Source organism: Mastacembelus armatus, chromosome 16, assembly GCF_900324485.2.
Source record: "Mastacembelus armatus chromosome 16, fMasArm1.2, whole genome shotgun sequence".
NCBI lineage: Eukaryota > Metazoa > Chordata > Actinopteri > Synbranchiformes > Mastacembelidae > Mastacembelus > Mastacembelus armatus.
Window position 1 is genome coordinate 258,144 of NC_046648.1, and position 23,521 is coordinate 281,664.

General features: G+C 42.8%; 3 protein-coding genes across 7 annotated transcripts in view; all 3 read left to right on the plus strand.

Annotated features, from left to right (window-relative positions):
- The first annotated feature begins 268 nt into the window (after positions 1 to 268).
- ptdss1a (phosphatidylserine synthase 1a) lies at positions 269 to 8,524 on the plus strand. Its single transcript, XM_026293063.2, has 13 exons — positions 269 to 652; positions 1,033 to 1,124; positions 1,743 to 1,787; positions 1,880 to 2,004; positions 2,118 to 2,276; positions 2,536 to 2,687; positions 3,285 to 3,426; positions 4,449 to 4,561; positions 4,657 to 4,722; positions 5,081 to 5,180; positions 5,342 to 5,410; positions 6,208 to 6,274; positions 6,444 to 8,524. The coding sequence occupies exons 1-13, from the start codon at positions 471 to 473 to the stop codon at positions 6,536 to 6,538; spliced, it is 1,407 nt and encodes a 468-aa protein (XP_026148848.1). The 5' UTR covers positions 269 to 470; the 3' UTR covers positions 6,539 to 8,524.
- A 669-nt stretch (positions 8,525 to 9,193) lies between these two features.
- Positions 9,194 to 10,689, plus strand: LOC113122562 (E3 ubiquitin-protein ligase NHLRC1-like). The gene has a single exon (XM_026293988.1). It carries the CDS (start codon positions 9,364 to 9,366, stop codon positions 10,582 to 10,584), a length of 1,221 nt encoding a protein of 406 aa, XP_026149773.1. The 5' UTR covers positions 9,194 to 9,363; the 3' UTR covers positions 10,585 to 10,689.
- A 542-nt stretch (positions 10,690 to 11,231) lies between these two features.
- Positions 11,232 to 23,521, plus strand: part of kif13a (kinesin family member 13A) — a 29,945-nt gene continuing 17,655 nt past the window's right edge. For all 5 annotated transcript variants that reach the window (XM_026293500.1, XM_026293502.1, XM_026293503.1 and 2 more), the window contains exons 1-4: positions 11,232 to 11,528; positions 11,739 to 11,829; positions 21,393 to 21,405; positions 23,102 to 23,162. In XM_026293500.1, coding sequence (XP_026149285.1) covers positions 11,474 to 11,528; positions 11,739 to 11,829; positions 21,393 to 21,405; positions 23,102 to 23,162 — 220 coding nt within the window. In that variant the 5' untranslated portion in view covers positions 11,232 to 11,473. The remainder of the gene's footprint in view (positions 11,529 to 11,738; positions 11,830 to 21,392; positions 21,406 to 23,101; positions 23,163 to 23,521) is intronic.

Consider the following 23,521-nt stretch of genomic DNA (forward strand, 5'->3'; position numbering starts at 1 on the left):
TGTGATGCCATTAATGGCCACAAGAGGGAGACGAACTCGAAAAGTTACATAAATGTAGAGTTCAGTGATTCGGCGATTCCACGTTTAAGTTCCCCAAACCTTTGCTGGATGTGGTGTGCATCTCTTCGTTAACAGGTCAGAGCTGTATATTTACAGTTATTCGTGCAGATCCAGATGATTTGGTCTAAAGTCCTTGCATGGAGGTCAGGCTGAAAACAATCACAACTCCACGTGATAAGGGGAAAACACATGAACTTCCGCTTTGGGCCACGCCCACTGAACGTGCGAACCAATCAGAATCAAAGTGAGCACTTTCGCTAAGACCGTATTTCCCTGTTTTAACTTTCTGCTCCGTCGAATAAACTGTCCACCGTGTAATCTGCGCTGCTCTCTGGCTATGTGACGTTACTGGACGTGTCTATTTGAGCTGCTTGCGGCGGTAGCGGCCTGTTTTCTCGGGAGAAGCTGCTATGGCGTCAGTGTACAGCGGCTCCCACACCCTGAGTAAGGACGACGTGAACTACAGGATGCATTTCCGGATGATAAACGAGCAGCAGGTCGAAGATATCACCATAGAGTTTTTCTACAGGCCGCACACGATAACGCTGCTGACCTGCACGCTGCTCAGTTTGATGTATTTCGCGTTTACACGGTGGGTGTTTGGCTGCTAAGGCTAGCTCTGTTAGCATTGAGCTAACGGTGATGCTCTGGCATGTTAGCCTCTAGCTAACGTTACTAACCTTTGGCTTTTCGCATTTAAAGTAACTTCCCAGCAGCGTCTGTCTGAATTCTGCTGATGTTAATCATTCAGACAGGTCAACAGAAGATCTGTTATGAGGGCAGTCCGGTCCTAAACGGTGTTTCCTGTGGTGGCTAGCATTAGCATTAGCTACCGCGATGCAGCCAGCAGGGAAACCTGTTCGAAACCACAGCTGCTGTTTGATATTTGTAGAAATGTGAGGCACAGCCACAGCACTGCCCATGAAGGGGCATAAACCATAGCAATAAATGCTGAGTGCTTTGTTTTCGCAGAGATGATGGGAATCCTGACAGTAACATCTGGGTGGGGCTCATCCTAGTGATCTCCTTCTTCCTCGTCATCAGTGTTTTGGCCTTTCCCAATGGTAAGAACGAAATGATGTTCAGTTTTCCAGGGTGTCCATAAAGTCTCTTAATTAAATTATTGCAAAAGCAAATGAACAGACAAATATGTGGAAATTATTAGGAAGGATCAGTGATGTCCCGTATCTTTGTTCGATACACGATGTCAAGCAAAGATACATTAAAACCTTTGATAACCACTGAGTACACAGAACAGATATGATTAAGATAAGTCATCAATTGCCTTTGTAATATATTTTTTAAATTGTACAGAGACTTTATGGACACCCTGTATATTTAGTCATGTGTGCATTGAATAGCACCTTCCTAATGTTGTAGCACATTAAATAATGATCGCTTTGGTAAAGACCCCGAACAAGAAAACCCTCAATGTTTGGCTCATTATGGGCAAAACAAAAGGAGCCCAGATGGTATCAGCTCCAATTGAATCCTGGCATCTTTGTGATGTTATTGGTATCACTATTGCCAGCACAGTTCTGACTGCAGAGATGTTAACTCTGTAAAAGTGTCCAAAGCTCTGAACAATTATAGTTTGAAGGTCAGCATAGCTCATACAATACTAGGAAATGGATGTTTTACTTGTGTTTAACTTATCTTTGCCAAAATGTTTCTTGCTGTAGGTCCTTTCACCAGACCACATCCAGCAATATGGCGAATAGTTTTTGGTGAGTATTTACTAAAAGTCTCCAAAGGAAAAAGCTACTTTTGTCTCTGCCTTTGATTTCCCTTCTTAATGTGGTGTCCTTCTGTTTCCAAGGTCTGAGTGTCCTCTACTTTTTGTTCCTGGTTTTTATCATTTTCCTCAACTGGCAGCAAGTAAAGCAGTTAATGTTTTGGCTGGACCCAAACCTGCGCTATGCCAAGAGAGAAGCAGACATAATGGTGAGTTTAGGGTTAAACAGGAAATAGTTTGCAGATTGAATTCCAAAGCACACCAGTTGTGCTCTCTAGCAGAGGATTATTAGTCACTGTAATATTTGTGGTGCTCTCTGCAGGAATACGCTGTAAACTGCCATGTCATCACCTGGGAGAGAATCCTGAGTCATTTTGACATTTTTGCATTCAGCCATTTTTGGGGCTGGGGAATGAAGGCCCTTCTCATTCGAAGCTATGGCCTGTGCTGGACCATTAGTATTACCTGGGAGCTTACAGAGGTATATAGGAACACACCTAAATGCTGTCATCACACACTTGGCATCCAGTGGCATGACCTTTTCTGTCTTTCTGACTTCTATCTCTTTACGTTTTCTCATTATAATGGGGAAGTGTTAATGCTGCTATGCTGGTATTTTAAGTTGTTCATCCAGTGGGAATTGATGGATTTTGGGCATTCTCAAAATTTAACATAACATTTATTAACTATTTTAATAAAAAAAGAAAACTTGGAATCATTGCGGTCTCCTGTTCTCATAGCTATTCTTCATGCATCTGCTGCCTAACTTTGCTGAGTGCTGGTGGGACCAGGTGATTCTGGATATTCTGTTGTGTAATGGAGGGGGCATCTGGCTTGGCATGACTGTGTGCCGCTTTTTGGAGATGAGGACCTACCACTGGGCCAGTATTAAGTACGATCTTGCAGTTTTGTTACAATAGTGTCCAGATTTTATGCACTTTTGTGTTGATTTGTGGGAACAGTACCAAGAGAAACAACCAGTTTTGCTCAGTTTCCTTTTCTTATTTATTTAAAGGTTGTGGAAAAGGAACTGGGGTTTTTGGTATGAGCCCAGTGCATGAAAAACATCTGATCAGCCTAGATTCACTAACAGTACCTATTTACTGTTAATATTTTATGTAATTTCAAAACATTTTTATTATAAGCACTTTATTTTTATTTGGCTGAACGATTTGTATTAAATATATATATTTTAGTGGTAACTTTCAGCATGCTATAAAAGTGTAGGTTCTTTGTAATGTTTATGAAAATTATGAGATGTAGTCAAAATAAAGAAAAACTATGTATGAGCTCAGTTGAGTGAACAGACTAATAGATTTAATTTGCTTTCACGTGTAACGTAATGAAGAAAATTGTTCAGGCATTTCAAATCCACAGATTGTGGTTTTAAAGGAATAAACATGAATGATTAATGAAGTAGCATTCATTTCATCATAATACTTGTAAATCTGTCTATAGGTCAAATCCTATTCCTGTGCTTCCCATCCAGGGCCATCCACACCACCACAGGGAAGATCAAACGAGCTGTGTTACAGTTCACCCCTGCAAGCTGGACCTACGTGCGCTGGCTTGACCCAAAGTCCTCCCTGCAGCGAGTGATGGGCGTCTATCTCTTCATGATCATCTGGCAGGTGGGAAATCGCCTCTCGCCATCCCATGGTGACAAAGTGCTAACAAGTCGGGGATCATCCACTGTGCTAGTCTTGACTAATCTAATTGGCTCCTCTGTTGTTAAACCCTAAAACCCATCCTTCATGGAACCATATAATGCATGAGTGTCCACACGTTAACAGCTGATTGCAGAAAAGTGAAAGGCAGACTTGGGTGCAATTTCTGTTCATAGGAAAACTACTGAAGGAGAACCTGAGACAACTCCACTGGAAAGTAATTTATGGCTGCTAGAATTTCTATAGACTGATGTCTAGAACAGTGGAAGCTGGTTTTTCTCTCATTTTCCTGCAGTGATGAAACAATATTATCATCATCTATCTCCTGTTCAGGCAGTTCCCATCTCACTATATATAAATAGTAATTACCTGTTCCTCGAGGGCCACTGACCTGCTTGTTTTCCAACTGTCCCTGCCCTACCCACTGCTGATTACCTGGATCAGGTGTGTTCAGCCAATCAGAAACTGCATGGATAGTTGGCAAACAAGCTGGGGACTGGGGTTGGAGACCCCTGCTGTAGGAATTGTAACCCTTTTTATACATAATCCCACAAATTACGATGGCGCAGCAGTATATGTTGGATAACAACTACCACAACACCAAGGCTTGGAGCCAATCAGTGCGTTAGTGGCCAAGTCTGTCATGTGACCTAAATCAAACTTTGCTTTTTTTTCTCATTTTCCAAACACATCTGTCAAAAAGTCAAGCCTGAAACAAGCCAAGCAGCAGCAGGGAAGATGATGCTGCTATCTGTGGGTGCTGGACGTCAGCGAGTCATTAGTTAATAATTAACTGCAAAGGATTTGGATATAATTATTAGTTGTTTTTGTTCCTGGGTCTGTGTATAAAGGGCCACTAAACTTTATATTCACATCCGATGATGTTGGGATGAGATGCTATCCTGCTAATTACAAACTATGTCTGAAATGTTTACCTGTCTTTAACCATGATGATCTTTGTCTTCTGCCTTCTTCTTTGTTCACAGCTAACAGAGTTGAACACATTTTTCCTCAAGCACATTTTTGTCTTTCCTGCAAGCCACGCTCTTAGTTGGTGTCGAATCCTGTTTATTGGTATCATCACAGCACCAACAGTGAGGTAACAACCAAACAATTTTATTTGCAGGCAAATGATCCCTAGAAACATTTTAAACATTTGCTTTCACTAACGTTTGCCTTGTGTCTTTGCTTCAGGCAGTATTATGCATACCTTACAGACACACAGTGCAAGAGGGTCGGCACCCAGTGCTGGGTGTTTGGGTAAGTGAAGCCGGTTGCCCTGAATGAAGTTTTCCTTTCGTTTTTGGTTTAAATAAGAGCTTCGCAATCAGTTGTACTTCATTGTATGTTTATGTGTGAACTGTAGCTGTGGTGAGGGCAGCAGACAGTCACAGACAGGAAGGATAGTTAGAGGTGATGTTAACTGGTTTACAGGGGCACTGACCTACATCAGGAGTGGTGTTGTTCACAAAAGTAGTACATAGTACAGTGCTACTCCTACGTCAAGTAAGCATATGTGGATATTTGTTTAAAGCTTTTTGTTCCAATAAAATTGACAGTTTTCTGCTGTATCACATTCAGCTGGATAAGGGAGTTTTTTTCTCTCCCTCATTCACAGGGCAATTGCCTTTCTAGAGGCCTTGGCATGTATTAAGTTTGGACAGGACCTATTCTCAAAAACACAGATCCTCTATGTGATCCTCTGGCTGCTGTGCTTGGTAAGATCTGAAAAGGCTCATCATGCTGTGCAATTGAATGCTATTTTTTGTCTTAATTGAGGTAAACTCCATCTTTCACCACCGAACACTATCAGTGCTTACAGTGCTGTTATTATCATGAGTTTTTCATTAGTATAATTTTATGTTTGATCCGTTGTTAGGCCTTCATCACATTCCTATGCCTGTATGTGATGGTGTGGTATGCTGAAAATTATGGTCCAAGAGAAAAGGTATGTTTATTTCCTCAGCTTTATTTAATGTTCTTGTTTAATCTGTCATATATTTTAATACAAGAAGTAATTATCATAACATCTTTGAAACTGTTAAAGTAACTGGTTAGTAAATGTGTTTGCCTAAAACCCTAAGGCAGTGCAAGTGTGCACACCTATATAAGTTTAAAAATAAAAGAAATATACTCCGGTCCAGCTTCAGGGGAGATTGATGTCGGTTCAGTCTGTAAAAATGATTTTTTCCCCTAGTGGGCAAATAGTAATGATCAAACCAGCAGCCTTTAAATACCCTTTTCATACAGTGTGAGAAGTGCAGTTAATGTGACTGTCAGCTAATAGACAGCAGCAGCTTGAACTGTATTTCTAATAATGACAAGGAAAATACAATGGATGCGGTTGGTTGTGAGAATGATGGGCAGTTGTCTCTCACGCATGTAATAGTCATAATTTAGGGCTTTGATGGCAACATGTATTTTACAGTTCATCACTGATGATTCTTGTAAGACCATTTGTTTTCCCTCTCCCATGCTGCTAAATATTGCACAAACATAGTGGCTTTCTATAAAGGCCCTGTCACGTCTGAATACAGCCATAATAATATTTTACATAATGGACCACTACGGTCTTTCTAAATGGCAAAAAGCAAATATACTAAAAAATAGGTCAAGCCAGCAATGTTACATATTCCATATCTAGTTGACTTTATTTCACCTCAGTGATTATTAACTTGTTTGCTGGGATCAGTAAGGTGTGGTGGGTTATTTTATGTGTGTGTCATGTCTCTGACCTCTTCACAGAGCCTTTCAGAGTGTGAGGACAGTAATTACACAGAATATGCTGACCATATATTTGAAGGATTTAAAGGTACAGTGACTTTAATTCATCACATTAAAAGACGCATAAAGTATACATCAGTTTTCAACTGTTATACTGTGAAGGACTGGCCACTGGAATAGTGTTTTACTCATTTTATAATGCAAATTTGAATTAAATCGTTTTATAAACTCATTTGCATGTATTTGTCATGTTTCAGGAGAGATGGAGGTGGATGGCGAGAGCCCTACAATCAGAGAGAGGAAGAAGTGTTCAGAAAAGACCAAATCCATCAACGGCCTGGACAGCCAGTAGGAACTGAGGAGTTGGAACCAGAGACTGGTGGGTGACTCCTGAACTCACTCGAAGGAACCAGGAGGAATCACAGGTTGAACCCGGGACAAAGATTTGGCCCCTTCCTCCTCAAATTGATGTCTAGAAAGGGAGTGGCATCAGGAGAGACTAAGTGGATGAACAGGTCCATGCAGTGTTTTTAGGAGAGATTGCAGAGGGGTGTGCTCTATAGAGATGCACAGTAAATTAGTCGTAAGAGCTCCTAAACCACTGATCACAGGTGTGTGTGTGTTTGTTTCTTTGTGTGTGTGTGTGTTTGTGTGTGTTTGTTTCTTTGTGCGTGCGTGTGTGTGTGTGTGAGAGGAAGAGTAGGCAAAACAGCTGATTTTAGATGTGCATGTTCATTGTAGCTGATAAACTATAATTTACAAACACTTATCCTATAATACAGTATATCACTGGTGGTTAATGTACAGTGGCTCTAGAAAGCATTCAGACCCCTTCTCTGTTTTACTCTTTGTGTTATAAATTAAATTTAAAATGGATATAATTTCCATTTTTACTCCTAAATTTACACCTTTCATTAAGAACTTTGTAGAAGCCTCTTTGGCAGCAGTTGCTGCTTTGAGTCTTCTTGAGTAAACTTTGCCAACCTGGATTGAGCCAAGTTATCCAACTCTGATTTGAAGATCATTTCAGTCTTCAACAGATTGAATGGAAAGTGCCCATGAGCCTCCACATACAAGACTCCACAGATCTTCTGTTTCAGCCTGGGCTTTTGGACAGAGAGAGATTTGTACAGAAGCCAGTGTTTGAGTCATGCTGAAATGTGAACCGTCACTGTAGTCTCCAGTGGCAAACATTCTGGAGCAGGTTTTTGTCAAGGACCCCTCTGTATTTAGCCACGTTCATAGTTACCTCAATTCTGACCAGTCTCCCTGTCCCTGCCGCTGAGAAGCACCACGATACTGCTGTGTGTGCAAACGCTCGTGGGGTCTGAAGACTTTCCAAAGCCACTGTATTACTGACTGGTTCCACCAGCTTTGACTCCAGTATGTTGGTTCAATGCATTTCAATGTTAAAAGCCATGATGTATTCATCACATTAATTGGAGCCTCCATGTTTGTATAGTACAGGAAGGCTAAAGTGTTTATTATTTCCCATTATTCTCTATTTACATCGGAGATGTTTATAACTTGAATGTGCACAGGACTTCAATGCAAGAAAGCTTTAGCTTGATAGGACCATCGACTGACGTTTGTGTTTCACCTGGAACCGAGCAAAGCGCAGTTTAAGCACTTTTCATGTTTTCTTCGAAATACTGTACAATTTGTGATGTTGGAGTATTTTGTGAATCAATGTGACCTTGAGTAATTTTTTTTTTACTCTCCCTGTCCACCTGTTGCTGCTATCATTTTTTAAATGTGTTGATAATGGAGGGCAGTTGTACAGATTCCTGCACGTGTTGTCAGGCTCATCTGGTCAGTGTGCGGGTGGCATTGTTTTACTGTCAACCTTCTGGTTATTGCATATATTGCATTTGCATGGCTGTGTCAAATCAAATCAAGTGTTTTAGTGGGAATCTTGAATAGTCTATAGTCTTTGCATTACACCACACACCAGGATGCCAGTATTGTTTTATGTTTTTATGTCTCATTGCAACATTTTCATTTATTCTTTGTGCCTGTATGCATGTACCTTTTTATTCTTAACACTTATTTGTATTAAGACTAAATTTGGTCTATGTGAATATTTGATTCTTCTGCCCTTCAGGGCTTCGTGGAAGGTTTAACTTCATTTGCTCTGCCTGCACAGATATATCCTTCAAAATCTTCGACAATCCATACGTTGACCTCTAGAGTAAACCGACCTGCCGTTCTACACTAGACACTGTATATGGTACATTTTTCACATCTAGATGCAATTTGCCAAAAACAACTTGCTGAGAATAACTTGTGCTGTTATTTTTCACTGTGAAACAAATCGTATTAAAAGGTTTTACATTTCCTCTTAAACTCCTTCAGTTATTGGAAGAATCTCACCTTTATTTGTTTTTTATCATAGAGCAGTAGCACAGCTTTTGTACTTATCACATTCATGTCAATGGGAAGCTGTTAGTATACTTAATAGGAAATCATGAATGACCTTGTCTGACCCCTGAACAACACTGTATTGCAGCAACAGAGTGCTGGGTTGGCTGACTCAAGCACTGCCTATCTCAGATTTCACTCAGTCTGCACACCAGGAGACTCAGACTGAAATAGCTTTCCTGTGCTGACCTATAACTTGATATGTTTAAAGGTACAGTTGATGTTCCCTTGGAAAAGACAGCCATGAATATGATATAACCCTAAACATGAACAGTATCAGCAGAGGTATAACTGGTCATTTTTACCACCCTTGTAAGGCAGTGAGTCTTTGTGCACACCTGCCCGGGACCACTTCCTCAGGATCCTGGCTTTGAATCCTTCCATTTAATATAGAAAAAGAACATGGAGTACACAATGCATAGTTTATTAATCTATTTATTAATTTAGCTACCCTGAAAGTGCCATAAGTCTGCTTTGTTCAAAAACACAACAGGGGTTATAATCACTGCTCCAACTTGTATCTTAACGGATCTACAACAGAGGGCAGCAGAGAGCCTCAGTGATGTGCAAAGTATCACGTGATGATCTGGGCCTAAAGCACAGGACATTAGTGTGTACTCAGAAATGTTGCAGTGCTCTGCTTTCGTCTCCCTCTCATCATTCTCCTCTCTCAAATCACCTGTATTTCTTTTTTTGGTTTCTTGGACGTCCTGCAGCGGTCACTGACGGCTTAAACAACATCTGGCTATTCCAGTCATGGCTATGAGTCCTGGTTCACTGAGGGATGGCGGCCTGAGGCCTGAGGGAATCCTGAGAGAGATCCAGATCAACTTGCTAGAATGTAAAGTCTGCTTTGAGAAGTTCAACACTCAGCAGAGGGAGCGCAGGCCACAGAACCTTTCCTGTGGCCATGTACTCTGTCTGGAATGCATCACGGCTCTGTCCCACCCTCTCCTGAGGAAGCTGGAGTGCCCTTTCTGTCGACAGCTGTGCGGCGTTGACAGCACCTCCCACTGCCAGGTTCTTAGTGACCTGCAGGAGATGCTGTTTCCCCCGGATTCTGTATCTTCTGCTTTTTCCTACAGGCCAAAAGAAGGCGTTAACCTGGCCGCAGGTCTGACATCCACATCTCTGCACCTCTGCACAGCTTTTGGTGGCTGGGGTACTCTTATCAATCCCAGTGGGATAGCAGTTTTTGCATCTTCAGGGGCAGTAGTGGTGGTGCATGATGGAGAGAAGAGAGTTGTGCTGTTCAGTCCACAGGGCAGGAAGCTGCACAGTTTTGGGAGAAAGGAACAAGCAAGTGGGGAGATCTGTTACCCAGTGGATGTGGCAGTGACTCCCTGTGGTTACGTGGTGGTGACTGATGCAGGGGATAAAGCTGTGAAGGTGTTCACCTCCAGGGGTAGCCACGTGCTGACGGTCCAGGATTCCTTCCAGATGCCCTGGGGCGTGGACACGGACAGCCGTGGGCACATTCTGGTCTCGGACGTCCAGGATGGCACACTGTCCCAGGTAAAAGTGAACTATGCTCATGGTGTCATTATGGCACATCATACAGCTGTTTCTGACCTCCAGCACCCAAAAGCAGTGGCCTGCTGTCAAGCATCTGGCAACACAGCAGTGATGGAGCATTTAAGTAATGATAGACACACACCAGGGAGGCACCAGCACACAAGGCTGAAAGTGTTCACAAAAGACTTCCAGCTCCTTTATCAGACAGACAGTTTCACCCTGACCCTGCAGTGCACAGTGAGGCTGAACATGTCAAGGGTGGTGTTTGGCAGAGATGGAGATGTGATTGTGATCGACTCCAATCAGGGGATAATTTGGAGTTTGGGGAAACTCCAGAATGACCCAAAGCCAACTCCACTTGTGGGAGACCACCTTATCCGCCCAGTTGGACTGGTGTCACTGAGGAACATGCTCATCATTCTGGACAGTGGAGACCATGCAGTGAAGATGTATTCTGCTTAATCTGTCATGGTATGAACAGGCTTGGAGAACCGTATGTGAAATGTAATATAATATTTCATTTGGCATAAATGAACCGAAAATGAAAATAAAATATGGGTAATTTTATAGGTGACTGCTTTGTATCGGTGGTGCAGGCCTGTCAGGTTTTTGTCAGGGTGCTATTGTCCCTACCTTTGGATAAAAGGATTGATACATACATATTAGCTTCCCAACCTGAGGGTCAAGGTCTCCCAAAGGTGCTGCCCAAGAAAAGTTTGATAAAAGAGAAGGAAAACCAGTAGATTTCTTACGTATTATTACGGTTATTGTTAGTTTTCCTCTCTTCTCCACACATACAAAGATTGTTTGCTATTTTTTAAATGAACTCAAGTTATGTTTGATTCTCCTGAAGAGAGAGTTTACTGCAAAGCAAATTTTTTACCGACTATTTACAGTTTTGTGTGAGACGAGATGATTCATTTAGAAAAGGGGGAGTCTCCCATAATATACATAATAAAAGTGTTTAAGGCAATTATTAATACGTCTTACATGACACCCCTTAAAGTTTCTTTTTAATGAGCTTCCACATCGTCTCGCCATGATGCTCGTCCTCGGTCAGTTTGTCATAATGCCTCACATTTCTCGTCCCTCCCTCTCGCTCCCCATAAGCGGCGCGGTGCGTAAATCCGTTCCCCTCTGGCACAGTGAAGATGGCGGTGGGGATGCTGTCTGGCGCTGGAGCAGACTGCTGCATTTGCACAAACCCGATGGATATAAAAGAACAAATATGAACATATTCGTGGCCCTTCTCCTCGAGCTCTGGACTCTTGTGGAGCTGTGTAACTAGAGGCCGAAACCCGGACTCAGACTATTCGGTGAAAGCTCGGCGCGCAGTGAAAACTGGACGAAAATGTCGGATACGAAGGTAAAAGTTGCAGTGAGAGTCCGGCCCATGAACCGCAGGGGTAAGTGACGCTGGTTTCTGTTTGCAGGCTCGCGTTTGTCGGGTCCATGCTACGTTATCAGAAAGTTTGATTCCTTCGCCATTGCTGCTTTGGGCTCGAGTTAGTCCTGAGCCAGAAGCCAGACTCGAGTGCGAACAGCGCAAAGTTGCAAGGAATTTTCTTTTCACGCCCCCGCATTGTGCTTTACTTTCCCAACAAATGTCTCTGCAGAAACTGAACTGAACACAAAATGTGTCGTGGACATGGAGGACAACCAAACGGTCCTGCACCCACCGCCCTCAAACGCAAAGGGAGAGAACAGGTAAACAAAGCCAACACTTCAGTGTGAGAGATGCCTCTGCCTTAGTGCGGAGAGGGTCAATGCATCAACGTGAAACATCTCGGGGCCTCTGGGCAGTTTGCAAATATCTGTAGGGGAAAGAGGAGAGGACTGCACATCCTCTGTAATAATCTTATCCCGCTGTGGTTGTAATACAACAATAACAGTTTTAAATGTACCCCCATCCTGGACCACAAGTCCAGCTCACATGTCTGAAAATACATCACATTAGACAGCGCCCACATTATCCTCACACTCATTAATGGAATAACAGGAAAACGCTGCTGCTGAGGACATGGCATCTCCACCCGCCTGCTTGCAACATGATATTATCTTATGTAATTTGTGTGAACTTTCCAAAACTAACCAGCGTAATAGTTTCAGCCTCATATTTTACACGTGTGGTTTAGGTGCCAGTGGAGGTGGATGGCCGTATTCGACACCCAGACACCAAGAGTAATGCTGCGCCTCAGGGTGTCAGAGCTAATTTAAGTTATGGAAAGTTGTGTTAGACCACACCTCCTGTTTTTAAAATGGCAGGTTGCTGTGCACTTTATTGTGACCAGAGCAGAGAAAAGCTGGTACAGAAGGAGACTGAACCATCCTCGAGTGTTTCTCTGGCTGACACGCTTTCAGATTATAGTGGCTGAATGTCTGGAGTCACACAGCAGGCAGGGTAATGACAGCTGCACGCCTGTGAAGTCCTTCAGATGTTACGGCCGTTTGCAGAGATGTAGCTGAAAACTTGGTTTTCTGCATTTTTGCAGTTGGAACATTTGGGCTGCTCTGCAGTTTGTGTCACAGATGATGAGACAGCAAATAGATGAGAAAGGAGGCTCATTGAAAAAAAATCCAAGGCTGTTTCTTTCCTTTGATTTGTCGCCCAAATAATATCTTTCCAATTATATCAACTATTGCAAAGCACATCTAGAGATTACAGTCAAAGTTCTGCGCTGAAAGTCAGTTTAGGCAAATGTGTCGTATGTGCACTATTTTCTCTGCTGTTCCATGTAAACCAGCAGTCAGCATTAATGCTAATGAGCAGCAGCTTGAGTCCACCTATTAACCTGAATTTAAGGTAATTATCAGAACAGAAATCGCCACAGTGTCATTGTTCCAGGCAATTAACCAAATAATGCTCAAGGCGTAAGTGGAGTCTGTGGATCAGGCTGCATGACAGCAGAAGGAAAAAGCTGCTGTGGCGGAGAGGTCAGAGCAATGAGTAACTGCATAGAGATTCAGTGTGACTACAGCTGCACTATTATCTCAGTGAGGCAATTTGTTTGGATCGTTACCTGTTGTTGAGGCAGACAAAGACACATTTCACATTTTAATGGGAGTTTCCATATCTATGAAGATGCCATCACTTGTGCAGCGATTCCTTTCATGGGCTCACACGCTGATAAAAAATGTTTTCCTCCTATTCTGAGTCCACTCTAACTGGGTTTGTCTAGAGTCACTTTTTATTCTGTCAAACATATTTTCAAAATTTAAGCAACTGAATCAACTGAAATTGGTTGTGCATTGTGTAACTATACAGGGACAATGACTCTGGACTTGCTATGTCACATTTCTGTTCTCTATTATAGTTCATGCACTATAGTGTAATTACTGTTGAGATTTCAGTGCTGGTGCTCTGTGTGTTTTAGGTCTCTGTGTTTAGGCTGCCATTGTTGTCTGAAGCCATATAATTTTCCTCTCATGCTGCTTGTAGAGCTGAAGGAGATTCCCTGTTCACTAAGACTTTGTTTTCACTAAGACACCTGTTCCTGTGTGTTGGAAATGTGTCAGATTTAGTGGGTATTAGTATGTCAAATATGGCTGCAGGGCCAAGATCATGAGAACTTCTCTCTCATGGGAAAGCTCAGGCCCAGTCTCAGGAAGGAAACGTTGCTAATAGATATTTTTATGTAGACGCATCTGGAATAAACTGAACTCTTAACATTTCTGTGAAACATTTCTGTGAAATCCATGTTTTCACAGTAAGAAACAGGTCTTGTGCATTTTAAATCAGTGAAACTCTTTTTGCCCCAGTAGATTTGGTCATTACCTAAATAAAATACTAACGCTGGCCTCCGTCTGCTGAAATCCCAAAAGTCCCCAGTGTCTATTGGGATTAACTTGGAGCCAAGCCCACAAAACAGTTAGAAACTCTGAAGTCTGCGTTTTGATCAGGATTTGCACAGACCATAATGTGGCTGGAAGACATGTATGTAATGTAATCTCAGTGGGGGATAACGAACATGGATTGTGACTTCAGGGTGACAGCTTAAGTTTCCTGAGGTTTGTCTTTCTTCTGCCTGTTAAGGTGGCGTGAATGGCATATCTGAAATAGGAATCTGGGAAAGTAGTTTTGTTTTCACGCGCCAGACACAATGACGGTGGGGGCGGATGGGCAGACAAATACCTGAGGCCGCTGTCTTCTCAGAGGTTGAGTGGTGGAGCATCAGGACAATGGGGCCATATTTCATCTATCATGCCCCAGCATGTCTGACTGTCAGAGCCGTTGAGCCTGAGAGAACTGTCTTTATCTAGCGCCTCCTTTTCTCTGTTTCGCTCTTGATGCACAGAGATGATGCAAAACTCACCACAACTCGATCGTCATGCTGTCTGATTTGTGTTAGAGCAAGGTGCTGTCCTTTCTTTTCCTGTCACTGTAGCTAAGTGTTCTTTAACTGGAGATGTGCCCTTATAGGTGTGAAACTATGGCTTTTGTCTTTCCATACTCAGGCTGCTGAGGCTCCACAGTCCCACGTTTCAGGATGATCATCACATGTCTCTATCTGATAATAGCAGAAACCAAGCTTGTAATTTCCGCTGTTCTCCTTATCACTAATGCTTACAAGAACTCAATTGGGTTAATCTCCACTTGACTGTGTTATCTTGGGTGTTGTAATGTGACTGTATCTTGAATTATCTCGGTTTTTAAATATGTTCAAATAGCAGAGCAGTTTGATCCAAAGGAAATCCAAAGTAAAGAGCTGAGATATTTAGTAGTGCTGTGTAATCGTTTAACATTTTGAGGATTAGGGTAGTTCACTTTCTAGCTGACAGTTGTATTAGAAGGTTTGTAGTGCACAGGTACCTGTTCAGTAAGTTGGCTTGGTGTGGTACAGAGACAGGAAACAGGGGGAATAACAAAACTCATCGACCACCATGTCAGAGGCTCACCAGCTGTCACATTTATCTCTATTGTTTATTCTACATGAAAGTGCAAATGTAAAGCTGTCAGTTTGCCATTTTTAAGGTGATTGTTGCAATAACCTTCTGGAGGCTTCACTGGTTAGAAGACGTTTGGCACATAACCCCTGTAAAACAATACTCTTTCTGTATGAACAAACAAAATGTGATGTGTTTATTATTATTACGCTTTAGTTGAGTCTTGGTACCTCTGGACAGAGCCAGGCTAACTGTTTCCCAGTGTTTCCAGGCTCTACCTTCGTATTCACCGTGCAGTTATGAAAGTGATATGAATCTTATCTACATCTGTGCATGAATGTGAATGAATGTCGACCTACTCCTTTAATTTTGGCTGTATCCTTGGTTGCAGTCTGTGCTGCCAGAGACCAACCCAGTGTGGTCAGAGTGTTTTGTTAAACCCTTTACAGTCAGCCTCTAATGTTTGTTATAATACAGAGATGTTAATGACTTTCTATGGTTAAATGAAGGTGTCGTCCATGGTGTTGAAGTTTTGGAAGTTGGTCACATTTTTCCGTGTCACTATACTTTCCAAAACAAGCCTTTAGTAAATGGCAATGCTACTTAGTCCAGTGTGTGCTCTCAGTAATGCTCTTTGTGTTTTCATTTTGTTTGTGTGACAATAATCAAGTGGTTGTGCTCAGAGGTGGTTGGCCTGAATACAGCCGGTCAGCCCAGCACGTCTGTGTGAGACTTAAATTGGACGTGCTGTTTGGAGAAAGTGTTGTGTGTCTCTGATAAAAGAATTGTATTCCCTCAAGAACTGTTTCCTGTTTGTTTAAAGGGTGGGACATTGTTTACATCTTGATCAGGAATTGAGAAAAGATGGCGTCCTCCCTCTTTGTACAAGGCTGTGCATCATTAAATTCAGATGTGGCCTCTTATTGTTTGAGCAGCGTATGTGAAAATCCACCAATTCAGGCATTTCTGCCATTTCCACAACTCTGGTTCTTCTTCTCACGGGATTCTCTCAGATGAGGCTTTTTTGACGTTTTGAAGGTGGCTTGTTGTGTTTACATGAATTGGTACATTTGTGGACTCACTGTCAGTCCCGTTTATGGGAAGTAGAGCTGGGCCACATTAACAGAAGCCTAACAGCCAAGTGTGTTTCTGTAACATGCACATGGCTCATCGATTGTGTGATTACTGTAAATTACATGTGACATATTTCATAATTCCTCAGTTAGACGTTTGTGATATGGTTAGAAACTCATTGCTGTCTTTTGTCTTCGTCTGTCGTCCTCAGCAGCCACATGGCAGTGACATCCAGCGAGCAGACAGGGTCAGAGGAGGTGTGTCCTGGTAGTAAATGTGTCACTTCACGTCCCGTGGGGAGTAAGCTTTGCCATGTTGAACAAACTGATGAACTTCACTCTTTCGAGCCTGTTTGTTTCCTTTGGAACTACCCAGATTTAAGGCTTTAGCTCACATGTGGTTAGTGTCCCCTCTGTGTGTTTTAGCAAAGTGGCCCACGACCCAGCATGTCATAGTGGTGTCAGAAACGCCAGAGAGGATGAAATTTGATTGTTATGGAAGCTTTGAGAGCTCACACAGAAGTTGGTATGAGCATCATGTGCGCTGGTGATGGCAGTGCTGCTCATTATGGCTGTTTGTGAGATCCTGTGTTTGGCTTTCACACTGGAACTTTGACTCATGATGCTGGTAGGTCGTCTCGCCTCCATGTTTGCTGCCATTGCTAAGCAGCAGCTGTTGCCAAGACACAGAAACGTTTTGGAGTTATGTTGATGACCTAATAAGTGATGTCCCGAAGCCAAATATTTGCTTAGAAACTAAATTTAGCCTTAAAAACAACGATCTGTGGACACATTAGTTTTAGACTTTCAGAAATTAGCCATGACTGTTGCAGTGGTGGAATCTGAAAGTACACTTTCAGATTTAGGTGATTGGACTTTACATGGATCTTTGTTATGCTACTTCTGCTCCAGTACAGGTCAGAGTAAATAATGTTTTATTATTTTTTAGATTAAACATGCACAGATATAGGGATTCCTCCTCTCACCTTCCTACATGGTTCCATTTAAATATCAGTTCAAACTATCCAATGTTTCACAAGGGAACAGCTGAAAGTTAGAAAAAATGAAAATAGTTGTATCAGAGCTTTCCCTCTATTTATATCCTGATCCATTGTTTCACATAACTTTGGGAAGACCTGACCTGCAGGTTCGCAGGTCATGGACTAAAATGCTTCTGCATAGAAAATTTAGAAAATTAGCTTCATCGTGGCCAATTTCAGCAACCTGACTACTTTTAATATTTGATCAAGATGTGGCTGGTTATACGTCTATACTGTTGGATTTTAAATGCATAACATGTAATATATGGAATTGGTTACAAAAGTCAGTGCTGTCGCAGTAGCTCGAGTCCTGCAGGTCTGTTTTTAGCATCACCAGCTTCCTGAAAATGCTTCTGAATATCCTGTATGCAAACGTCTGACTTGTCGTGTTTACTTTTGGATCACTCATGCTAATAAAAGCGACTGTCTCACTACTCCTACATTAGGCTGCATGCTTCCTTGGAATCATCCTAAGTGTAATAGGTCAGACAAGATACCACACCCCGTTTTCCTGTAAGTTTGCTTGGCATTTGTTAGTCAATGCAGCAGGGTGACCCCTGACCTCTGCTTTGAGTGGGTGGGGACCAGCATGTTCTGTTTGGAACATGACCGGCTGTTATGTTAGCTTGTAGCCTGTGAGAGAACCGTGCACAGTAACACAACACTCAGACACACACACGCACAGCTCTGAATGTTGTGTTTGGCTGTGGAGCATTTTAAGCTGTAATCGTCTGAAATATGTTGATTCCCAAACAGGAGAAAGAGTCATGAAGTATGTGTGGTCACATGGGGGTTAAAGGGTGGGTGGGCGAAGCTTTTGCAGCACGTTCAGTTATAGCAATAGATCAAGAAGAGGGAAAAAAAAGAAATTCTAAAATACAGGGAGGGAAGTGAGAGCAAAAATATGTTTGAAAGTGTCTGTGAGCACAGGACAACCGAATGTCATAAATTTAAAGTTCAGAGGGGAGTGAACTGTATGTATGTGCTTTATTTATTCTAATTATATAACCAGAAACTCTCTCAGAGCCATCTAAATCACACTGATGAATCTGAAAATATTTCCTCTATGCAATGGAAACATGTCTAGATTTATGATTCATGATTTTGAAACTTTCTTAGTGATCAGTTCAGAATGTAACACAATTTACATAATTTCTAATATCAATCTTGAAGGATTATTTAGAAATGTCAGATAAACTGAGACATGCAAAGTTAATTACAAAAAATATTTTTTAAGTGAGGGGCAGTTTGGTGGATTAGTGGTTAGCACTGTTGCCTCACATCAAGAAGGTTCCTGGTCTGAAACCCATCAGGGGCCTTTCTGTGTGGAGTCTGCATGTTCTCCCTGTGCTTGTGTGGGTTTTCTCCAGGTACTCTGGTTTCCTCCCACAGTCCAAAAACATGTATGTCAGGTTGATTGGTGACTCTAAATTGCCCATAGGAGTGAGTGTGAGTGTGTGAGGTTGTTTGTCTCTATGTGGCCCTGTGATGGACTGGGGACCTGTCCAGGGTGGACCCCTGCCTTTCACCCAGAGAGAGCTGGGATAGGCTCCAGCTGATCCCTGGGACCCTGGTTAGGACTAAGGGGGTACAGATGATGGATGGATGGATTTTTTAAGTGTAGATAGATGCATCAGTGGGTGGGTGTTGCACTTCATTAATCTGGCTTTCACTGGGCTAGGAGAGAATAATTTTCAGTGGCATAATAACCCAGTGGCCTTAATCCTGCCCCATAACCAGAGGGGGGACTCCTGCGCTGCTCTCCCTCTTTATACCTTCCCTTTGGGCACCAGAACATCTATGGATCTGAACTGGAGGTGACAGGAAGATGCTGTGAGTTCATGAGCGAGCTGACTGTCTGTGTCCCTCAGTAGTAAATTTCAGCCTCTGAGGAGGTGATTCTTACTACATGTGATTAAGTAATTAGGATCAAAACGCAGCACAAGAGTAGTACAGAGGGGGAGAGTCGTAGTAGTGCAAGAGGCCAGTTTCTATCTTTGGGCTCAGTTCAAATCATTCATGGGTTCCATGGCATCAGGTAGCTGGAGGCATGAGAGCCTGTCCGTGTCCTTGATGACACACATATTAAGTCACATACAACCAGCTCTCAGTTTAGATTTCAGCATTGCCCTGCAGGAGCTGCAGTGTCTGCCTGGGGAAGAATTTGATATTTTCTGGCACTTCTGTGCCATGCATGTGTGTCACACATTTGTACAACCACAACACTGCCTCATCCCTCAAGCAGTGACTTGAGATGCTTGGTGAATATTAAGCAAATGGCCTGTGAGCTTCACGCTTGAGTCAGCTTTGGAGCGGCACTCTACTGCATTTGTGACCGTGCTGACAGCAGTTGTTTCTTACCATTAGAGAAAGTGGTAAATAAATGCATTGTAATTATGGCTTAATTAAACCCATGTATCCAAATGATCACTCATATTGTCACACTGACAGTACAGTTCATTACGTTGAACATAGTTATGGCAGTGATAGAAGATCCTGAAAGTGCAGTAACATGGTTTGGTTTTTCAGATATGCAAGATTTAAGGTACTTTAACTACCGGTACTTGAGGGGAACACAACTTAACTTTGTGATAGGAGGAGGATGAAGAGAAAGAGCTTGTAACGCTGAAGTTAATTTTAACAGTATACTCACTTTTTAGAAGGAAATGTGTTTCTTATAAGACTTTGCTTGGAAATCATATTTCTGTGAAATCATAAATATAGCCAGTTTGAAACAGTTCCCCCCATTGTCTTCTCAGCATTCCCAGCATACCGGATTTGGTTGCATATACAGCACATACAGTAGACGACAGAGTCACCAAACTGCTGCAGTGACCTTTGCCTGCTGCAGATGTGGAGTCTGCATGACTGTTTTCTCCACTGTTGGATGTGTGTGTTTCTGTCGCCACGTTTCCAGTCTTGTGACTGTTGTGTCCTTTTATTCTCCACATGAATACGACTGTACTCGTAACTCTCCTACATACGTTTGCTTTCTTTCTGGTTAGAATTAGATTATTAACTTTGAAAATGTGAACGTATTGGAAGCTGATCTGCAGTCCTCCTAGTCTGTCAATAGGAAATCTTAGATCTGTGGCCCCTGATGCCTGATCCATATCTCGTAGCTTGTCATGGACGTCCCCTCTCTGCTCTGCAGTATGAAGGGACAGAACAGAGGACAGGGCCTTGCTGCCTTCTTTGCATGGATAGGTCAGAGTCTCAGTGGTTGTCAGAGGCCCAGACTCAGATTCTGGGTATGAACCCAAACGCGGCCCTCTTCCTTTTACGCCTTTGCCCGCTCAGTCTCTTTCTGTCCTTCACTCTAATAACACTGAGCACAGTTAATGGCTCCTAGATGGAAATATCACAGTTATTTCATGTGAAGCACTTTTTAGGGATCCAAGAAGGTGCAGGGGACTGTAGTATGGTATTGTCATGGAGCTTTCCAACAGCAGCCTGCAGTGTATTAGTTACTGTGCGAAGGTGCTGCCCACCTTTGTCTCTGTGCCAGGAGATGCCTGCAGGAGGGATCTGCTGACTGTTGAAGGACAAGACTGTGGCAGATATAGTAGCACCAGGGTGGTGGATATGTTGAACTGTGTCATATGGCAAACATGCATGTGGAAAATAGTCCAAGTTGCTTCAGTGATTATTATAGTGGCTATAACATTTGCATGGAGACGTTAGATTTTAAATTGATGTTTCAGTGTTACTGTTTGGGGAATTCCCTCTGCAGTTAGGAGGATAATCCTACATAACTACAGACCATAAATACTATCCTTTTATCCCCAGTTCCGGCAGCTGGTAATGCTGAGTGCAGCTTCCCCAACCTGGCCTCTCTTTTAAGTCCACAGGCTAAGAGCTATTTACTCAACAGAGTCAGTGGGACATTGAATCCTAAATCTCTTCCCTTCCTCACGCTCCACTGGCCCAATTATGAACCCAATCACAGCAGCATGTTAATGTACCACCAGAAAATGTCACTGTGTGGAAGTTTGAGTTAGTGAAAACAATAAGGGACATTAAGAATTTTTAAAGCAGCCTGAAGTTTAATAAAAAATCTAGATGTTTTGGTTTCAAATGCACAATTTCAGTTTTATCATCATAAACAATAGGAAGTTTCTTATTGTGAGAATTGCAGCTGCATTTTATTGAATGTGAAGATGTTCTGACTGTTAAACTGCATCAACTCTAACCATGTTCCTCCTCTCTCTGTCTTTTTTCTGCATCACCTGTGGGTTTCTTCTGTTTATGGCGGATTGTCCTCATCCAACAGGAAACAACCTAAGGTATGGACGTTTTATCTGTCTCTGCGGTTACGGAATACCTGGCCATCGCCAAATGAGCCGTGTCAGCAGAAAGAGTCAGAAGGTGTTTTCAGTGCAAGCAGCCATAGTAACGTCCCACTGTCTGCGTCGGCATCGCACGCACTGAAATAGTCCAGTGTCATCCTGTACAGGCTGATCTAGTATTTTGGCGTTGTTTCTACAGACTTGATTGAAAGTGTTTTAGTAGTTGGGTCGGTCAGCAGGAGCCGGATAGATGTCCGTGTGAATGTGTCAGCGTACTAAGATCTCGTGAACACCCACAAAGGCTCCACAATGAGAGAGGGATGAGCGCGGACACTGGGGCAGTGTGTGTGCGCATTCAAAGCTGCATTGTTGGAATGCACCCCCACCCCCCTTCCTTGACAACAGCCTGGTGACTAGTTCTGAGATGTTTTACACATCAGGGACAGGGTTTGTGTTCAGAACACCGTGGTGGGTTAGCATGGGCCATAGGCGTGCATGATCTCTGGGGCCCATGAACCTGAGTTACCCTGTAATACCCTTTGCCTGGACAAACACGTGGCCGTCTGCTTAGTTATAGTGGCACTCAAATTAGTCTTGATGAATTCTACAGGGTAAACGGTGCCTGTAGTCCATGTTTGATCAGGCTTCATCCTAGTAACGACAAAAGAGCTTTATTTTTACGGCTGGATAATAGTATTGGCCAATCAAGAACAATTTGCTGCGCATTCACACCCTCAGGCTAAACAAAGATCGACCAGAGGAAAAGGAAGCCCTAGTTCCCAACCCAACCCTAATTGAGAATGATAGCACTTTTGTTTGTTTGAATGGCACCAACTCACTTGTCTCAAGTCACAAGAGGAGGTCTTGCTTTCAAAGCATTCATTGATCTCAGTGCTTCCCATGCTGACTGTGCAACCAGTGGCCCCCTGGCTAATAGTCCTTTTTATGATTAGATGAGAGTTCAATTATTTTGGGGCATTTGTGTTGGGGAAGGTAGAGCTGCAGCAGTGCACTGAAAGCCAGGACTAGTAGCATGTGCAGCAGTGTTTGCCTGCTGTATTTGAACAAGTGGCCACCAGATCCATAATATGAGAAATGTACAGTAGCCACCTAAAGCAGAAATTTAAGGTGGCACAGTAAATGTGTTGCTGTGTCTGAGAGGAGCTGGGGCCACTGCTCTTTCCCAGAGAGCACCCATTCAGTGCATTATCCACCCATATCTCAAGCAGGTGTCTGGGGACACAGGGTCTCTCTGCTGCTGAACTCTGTGTTGTGAGATCTAGCTCTGAGGGCTGGAAGCCAGTCCTCGACATCGAGAGCAGCTATGGCTCCGTTTCCATGGAGATGAGGGTCACTGGGTGCTGGAATTTCTTCTGGGGAGCACTGACCCTGATTTATGAATTCATTTAACTCCAGCCACTATGACAAAACACGAAGCAGCTAACAGTGGATTAGTGCAGACAGTCATGGCGCGGTCTTAATGAGCTTTAGCTCGAACAATACTCAGACTTCATCTTACATGTTCAGACAAGCTCAGTCCTGCTGATTTACCACAGACCGACGTGGCACAACACAATGAGCCTGCTTTTGTACATCAGAAGCCGACGTGAGACCACTCTTAGTGTTGCACCGTGCATGCTTGGACAGGTGTGAGAAAAGAGTGTTTATGCTCCCTGTGCTGTCTCCTCTGCAGGTGTTCGCTTTTGACCACTGTTTCTGGTCCATGGATGAATCCAACATTCCAAAATATGCAGGTGAGTCATAAACAGTGAAACCGAGCCCTCACTCGTCGACAAAGAACTCAAAGTTGTGTCCCATGTAAATATCTTCTGAGCTTTGTCCAGCAAAGTGCAGGGAAACTTGTGCTTGGTGGAAAAGTGTTTTTGCATCATGCAAAGCAAAGCATGGTGTGAGCCTATACAGTAATTTGCATTTTGAGTGAATATATTCAACTATATAAACAAGGCAATTACCTTTGTACTGTCTCTAAACAATAAAACCTTTATCATCATATACACTATTGGAACCTTCAATTTGTGTCACGCATCAAATATTTGTTTGTATATTGCAGGTTGTTCTCATTTCCTTCTGCAATAATCTGTCGTTCTTACAC

Coding starts and splice junctions, on each gene's coding strand:
- ptdss1a (XM_026293063.2), top strand. CDS start 471: ATGGCGTCAGTGTACAGCGGCTCCCACACCCTGAGTAAGGACGACGTG. Junction 4,562..4,656: donor ATCACAGCACCAACAGTGAG/GTAACAACCAAA, acceptor TCTTTGCTTCAG/GCAGTATTATGCATACCTTA. Junction 4,723..5,080: donor ACCCAGTGCTGGGTGTTTGG/GTAAGTGAAGCC, acceptor CCTCATTCACAG/GGCAATTGCCTTTCTAGAGG.
- LOC113122562 (XM_026293988.1), top strand. CDS start 9,364: ATGGCTATGAGTCCTGGTTCACTGAGGGATGGCGGCCTGAGGCCTGAG.